At 50.9% G+C, this 6,037-nt stretch overlaps 3 protein-coding genes across 3 annotated transcripts; 2 read left to right on the plus strand and 1 right to left on the minus strand.

The window, feature by feature from the left end:
• Window positions 1-96: 96 nt before the first annotated feature.
• BDV27DRAFT_171125 (uncharacterized protein) lies at window positions 97-1,927 on the minus strand (the record flags this gene model as incomplete). Its single annotated transcript, XM_032075514.1, has 2 exons — window positions 97-1,152; window positions 1,220-1,927. 2 exons carry the CDS (start codon window positions 1,925-1,927, stop codon window positions 97-99), a joined length of 1,764 nt encoding a protein of 587 aa, XP_031920224.1.
• A 588-nt stretch (window positions 1,928-2,515) lies between these two features.
• BDV27DRAFT_171126 (amino acid permease) lies at window positions 2,516-4,378 on the plus strand (the record flags this gene model as incomplete). Its single annotated transcript, XM_032075515.1, has 5 exons — window positions 2,516-2,838; window positions 2,892-3,093; window positions 3,151-3,192; window positions 3,247-3,395; window positions 3,457-4,378. 5 exons carry the CDS (start codon window positions 2,516-2,518, stop codon window positions 4,376-4,378), a joined length of 1,638 nt encoding a protein of 545 aa, XP_031920225.1.
• Window positions 4,379-5,579: 1,201 nt separating this feature from the next.
• Window positions 5,580-6,025, plus strand: BDV27DRAFT_164791 (protoglobin family protein; the record flags this gene model as incomplete). The annotated part of the gene is made up of 2 exons (XM_032073762.1): window positions 5,580-5,697; window positions 5,760-6,025. Coding segments are annotated over 2 exons (384 nt in total), but the record flags the coding sequence as incomplete, so codon positions are not given.
• Between the last annotated feature and the right edge of the window lie 12 nt (window positions 6,026-6,037).

Consider the following 6,037-nt stretch of genomic DNA (forward strand, 5'->3'; position numbering starts at 1 on the left):
AAAAAAAAAAAAAAAAAGAAAAAGAAAAAGAAAAAAAAAGAAAAGAGAAAACAAACCAGACTAAACGGTGCAATATCTTGAAGTATATATAGCAAATTAAGAATGGAGCAGCAACAGTTTCGACACCTCGGTCGCAGCTCGTTCACCACTACGGACCGCACCTTCCATGAAGCCTTTCCACTCGATAGCAGTTTCCGTGCCGGAGAAGTGAACATTCAAGAATGGCTCGCGCACGACGTCTCCCACGGCAGACAAAACGCCGGGAGGCAAAGAAGGACAGGGACAGCCAAAGCCAGAGTATTGCTCTGTGGTCCAGTCATGCCAGACAGTAGTAATGTACTCATTGCAAACGCGTTCCCTGTCGCTATATAGCTGCCCCACCTGGTCTAGCAGAGATTTTATCTGAGCCGTCTCGCTCAGCTGCGACCAAGCGCGACCAAGGTCACCAGACAGGAAGCAGGTCAGGATCCAACAACCGTCCTCAGGAACACTGCAGTCCCGAATAATAGAGGCTGGACCTGTGAAAGACTGGGCAAGTCCGCAGAATCCCTTCTCGACCCAGAAGGGATGCTTGAAAACTAGCATCGCCTTCGTGAAATAGCCGTAAGTGTAGGAGTTTACCAATAATCGCCTGCGTGCCGGTAGTGCAGGGGTGAATGAAATAGTGCGAATGACCGGGCTAGGCACTGTGGAGATAACTTTCGACGCTCGGAGTGTTTGATCGGGGGTCTGGACAACGACGAGATCAGGAAGTGATTGGTCTATTGCTATGACAGGAGAAGAAAGGATGATGTTTTGTGAGGGGAGTAATGCTCGTAGACCCTGAGCGATGGACTGAGCTCCTTGGCGAATGCGAAGATACTGGCCTCCACCAATACGGTCGGATCGCATTTGAAGAAGTCCACCACCAGCCTTGCAGTGGTGAAGGAAAAACAGAGCCGAGATATCCTGGGGCTCTTGGCCTAGCATGGCACGGGACCAAATTGAAGCAACGGCAATGGCAGCTTCGCTTGCGTTGCGGCTACGGAGGTAGGCAAGGAAGGTCATCGCATCAAGAGTGTGATTTCGCGGTTTTGTGATGTCCAGTTGCTGGCATTCTGCTTCAACGATGTCTCGGATCTCACTGAGGTGCTTTTGGACATTGATGTTGAACTAGGCATTGATTAGTCTAAGAGGCTCCGATGCTAGGAGTGAATGAACTGGGGGAATGGTATCTCACGGGCAGTCCGCCATATTCGAAGACGTGGTTCTCACCCGTCTCATCCTGCGCTATGCAGTTACCAGTTGTATTCTGCACTGTGAAATCGACTCCAAGACGCTTGGCCAGTTGGGAAATCTGGCTTTGGTTGGTATCGTTCAACCAGGAAGCACCGATATCCATGCTGCCTCTCCCATTTGGTACCGGAATACTCCATGTGCGGCCTCCCACGCGGTCACGGGCCTCGACAACAAGGCATGAGAGCCCGGCTTTGCTAAGTTGATCCGCGGCTGTTAAGCCGGCAAGACCAGCGCCGACGATAATAACATCCCATATCTTCTGTTCGAGAGAGGGTGACCGTGGGGTAGGGGCAGGAGTGGGAGCACGGATGGCAGCCTCGCAATCGATGGCGAATTGCCATGTCGGTTCTTCGAGGTGGGGGAGAGTGATGATGTTTACGACAGGACTGTGGGAGCGTAGGAAGCGCCGGAGGTGTCGGTTGTGTTGATGGCATTGAGAATTATAGTTTACAATGTACAACGTCAGCTGACGGATTCCTGCGATGCAGCTACCGGCTGCTAGTAGATCCTGATGTAGATTTAACAGCGAGAGCAGAATCTGAGATTCATAGTCCGTGGGGACTTCGCCTGACACAGGCGAGCGTGGCTGTCCACGAACATGTAGCAGACTATCTGACGCCGACCCGGTGCGATTCACAACGTAAGCCATTGTTAAGTGATTGGTGGGTAGTCGGGAATGGAGGTTGTAGTAAGGTCTCAACCTCTGTCCAATAAATACATCTTCTCTTCCAACCCGATATTCAAGGACTCTCGTTAATAATTCATTACGCCGAAGGTGCTTCGGCGTGTTCGAGCACAATCTATGCCTGACGTGAACTCGAAGGAGAATTGCTCATCTAATCGACGTTTTACTGGTTACTTAAGCTCTAAGCTCAATTCGCAGACGGGGCCTTGTGGGTCTTTCAGATCGACGTGCTCAGGTACCGGAGTAACAGCCCGGAGTGATGCTCGTTTGCAAAGATTCGGGTTACGTTCTGCGTCAAGGTCTGCTCCAATAACGCACGGTCTAGCGTTCACAAAGTCCATACTACTTCGCAAGTATATTTTGTCTCTGCAGTGCTCATCTGTGCTCCAGATGACACCATATCGTATTGGAAGCTTCAACTTTAGACACCTTGCCCCGAATCTTTCATAAAGCAAGTGCCAGGGGTCCTGAATCAGGCCTGTTGCCCGCCAGAATGGATAGCATTTCTTCAAAGTCTACTAATTCTATCCCTCTCCCTCTCCGCTACTCAGAATGCCAGACCATGATTCGGAGAAACAGCCGGCTGCGACTCGGTCGACCAGCTCCCCAGTTGTCCCCGGTACAACATCAGAGAGTATCAGCCCCAATAACCTTGCTCGTAAGCTGTCGCCTCGCCAAGTGCAGATGATCGCTATCGGTGGTACAATCGGAACAGGACTGTATCTTGGGACTGGCAGGGCATTAGCAACCGGAGGGCCGGGCTCAATGCTTCTGGCCTATACGATTTGTGGTGCTATTGTCTTTCTGACGATGCTAAGCTTGGGGGAGATGGTGGCTTTTATTCCTGTTAGCGGCTCATTCTGTACATTTGCAGGGTAAGTGAAACCCCCTGCCAGTGGTTTCCGGGCCTTATCTGATACCAGAAAAGGCGGTTTGTGGATGAAGGTCTGGGGTTTGCGCTGACATGGAATTACTGGGCCAATGATGCAATCTCCACTGCCTCGGATGTCATCGCATTGCAAGTTTTACTGCAATACTGGACAGACAAATTTCCCGGTTGGGTGCTGAGCCTTATCTGCCTTGTCTTTGTGCTTGGGCTGAATTTATGCTCTGTGAGAATCTTCGGAGAGGTAAATAACCTGATTCCGACCAGATATCAAGAGAGACCAGCTGACGACACCCTCTAGGCCGAGTACTGGCTCTGCCTACTGAAAGTCATGACGATTATAGTAAGTCTGCAGTTGACAATAAGCCACGTATGATGTAGTCCTTACGCAACTTAGGCCTTTATAATAGTTGGCATTGTCGTGAATTGTGGCGCCAACACCGAGCATACGTATCTCGGCGACAAATACTTCTACGTTGGCGATGCCCCCTTCGTCGGGGGAATCGGGGGCATGGCATCTGTTTTCGTGACAGCCTCATTCGCATAGTACGTCAGAGCTAATGGTCCTGAGCGCAGTGCCATCTGGTGGTTACTAACGCTTCGCTAGCGGCGGCACGGAAAACGTTGCGATGACTGCCGGCGAGACCCGCGATCCAGCGCGCACCTATCCTGGTGTGATTCGGAACGTCTTTTGGCGCATTGTTGTGTTTTATGTCGTCTCAATCGCGATCATTGGGTTTGATGTGCCATACGATTATCCCGGTCTCGCTAGCTCCCGTGCAGATAGCTCAACCAGCCCCTTCACCATCGTTTTCGCCGAAGCCGGCAGTGCGGTGGCAGGCAGCTTCGTCAATGCTGTGGTCATGACAAGCGCAATCTCAGCTGCCAATCACGCTCTCTTCGCAGGATCCCGTCTCCTGTATACCTTGGCCATGGAGGGATACGCGCCTCGACAATTGAGCCACACGAACCGCTTCCACGTTCCTTGGGTCGCAGTGCTGACCACTACGGCCATCAGCGCGCTATGCTTCGGTGCCAGTAAAGCCGGCGCTGGTCAACTGTGGTCCTGGTTACAGAATCTTGTCGGGGTATCCAATCAGATTTCCTGGACATGCATCTGTATCGCTTCACTCCGATTCCGTGCTGCCATTCGACGCCAAAAGCTTGAGCATTTGCTTCCGTTCAAGAACTTCACGTATCCCGTTGGTCCGGCGCTGGCCGTCGCACTGAACATCTTCCTCGTCCTTATCCAGGGTTGGTCTTGCTTTAGCCCACGGTTCGACGCGGTCAGTTTCGTGTCTTACTATGTTGAGATCCCGGTCATGGCAGCCATGTTCCTGGGCTGGAAATTTTGGAAGGGCACCAAGATTGTTCTGCTTGATGAGATGGACTTGCTTACAGATCGGTACCAGTTTGAGAATGAAGAAACACTTGTCAGTCCCCACAGCTTTGGCGGTACCCTGCCGCGTAGTTGGCCCAATGTCCCTGGAGTGGGAATATTGAGGAGTGCCGCGAAATACATAGCTTGAATTCTGAAGTATGACAGTCTCTAATTTAATTCAGATGAAAACACGGTTTGAGGATCAGCTGGAAGGGGAGAAATTGAAGGTGCTAAACTGTGGTGAAAGTAGAACAGAACAGAATAACTATTGACTGAATCAAGACTTTCCCGCTCCCCATCACGAGAATGGCTGCCCCTAGCACTGGAGGTCCATGCCTTGATTCCTTTTCCTCTGGTTTCCATACAACATATTCATAGAATCAGTGATTGGAAAGGAGTCTCAAACAAGAAAAAGGGGTAGTCAGTTTATATGAGGCGGCGGAGAAGCAGCAGCAGTCTGTCCGTTCGGCAAAAAAAAAAAAAAAAAAAAACGGTGCACTCCACCACCGCCTCACTTTTGCTTTTAGAGGGGCATTCCTCTAGCAAATGCCGATCGAACCATTGGGCGCGGTGTTCTCGAAAGCTTTAGCTTAGCTTGCTTCACAATGTTGCTGTTGCATAGGATGCTCGGACTGGCCGGCCCAGCTTCGAACGGTGGAGCTTCTCACGGCAAACGCCGGGCGTGTCGAATTGCATCCACAATCCCCCCATCGTAACGTCGGGCGGTTGCCGGACCTCAAAAGTCGACCAGGAAATCTCTTTCAGCGGCGATCCAAGTTGTCTAAGCCACATCTATGTCCCATTTGGCCGCACCCACTGAGGGGTGGATACGATTCGACAGGCGTTGAAACTTAACATATCGCTGAGATCGCGAAGGAGCGGTAAGATTAGAAAGGGGGAAACAAAATGACGGCTATTGAGTGGATAAGATTCAGACCCACGGCGAATTGCCAGCCGTACAAGTGACAGATGTCATCCAAGTGTCGGATGCGTCTATTATCTCCCCGTTCATCCTTTTGGTGGGAGCCTGGCAAGTAAGTGGATTGAGAGATGGATTCACTTACACATCACATTCTAGGGTTGATCCACTACAAGGCTACACTCACTACTGCAAGGACCGAAAAACGAAAAAAAAATAAAAAATAAAACAAAATAAAATAAAATAAAAGAAAAAGAAAAAGAATTCTCCCAGTGAGAAAATTAAAATCGAGCGAGATTCGTGTGGCCTCGTTCATCGTAAATAGCAAGGTCGATCGCCTTTGCTGTGTTGAGCATTAAATGCCTTTTCGTTTCTTTTCCTAACCTATTGAGTAGATTGTCTTTCTACATACAGTACATCATCTATAGCCATGCCCCTTTACCACGCAAAGCCACCAGTCGAACCCCAACATGTCGAACGGAAAGCCCTCTACACCGATCTCCAAGCCCGCGTACATTATCTGCAGAAGTTCCTAGAGTTCAGCGCCGGTCAGTCCATCCCGTCCAGCAGATCGGGGATCGAGCCCCAGCTAATCCCGGCCACAATCAAGACGATGTCGCCGCTCTGAACAAAGGGTCCAAGTATATCAAGGCGCTGGCGCCTGCCCTGATCGACCGCGTCTACGTCAAGCTCCTGGAGAATGATATCACGGCGCGGGTCTTTCGCACGCGCAGCACCGCCTCCGAGGATGAAGTCGCCAACTATCCCACCTTCGACAGCCCGTACATCCAGCGTCGCCGCATGTTCCTGCGCTGGTACATGACCAAGCTGTGCACCGACCCCACCAAGCCGGAATTCTACGAGTACCTCAACACAGTCGGGTACGTG

This window comes from Aspergillus caelatus (assembly GCF_009193585.1).
Source record: "Aspergillus caelatus strain CBS 763.97 unplaced genomic scaffold BDV27scaffold_560, whole genome shotgun sequence".
Taxonomy (NCBI): Eukaryota; Fungi; Ascomycota; class Eurotiomycetes; order Eurotiales; family Aspergillaceae; genus Aspergillus; species Aspergillus caelatus.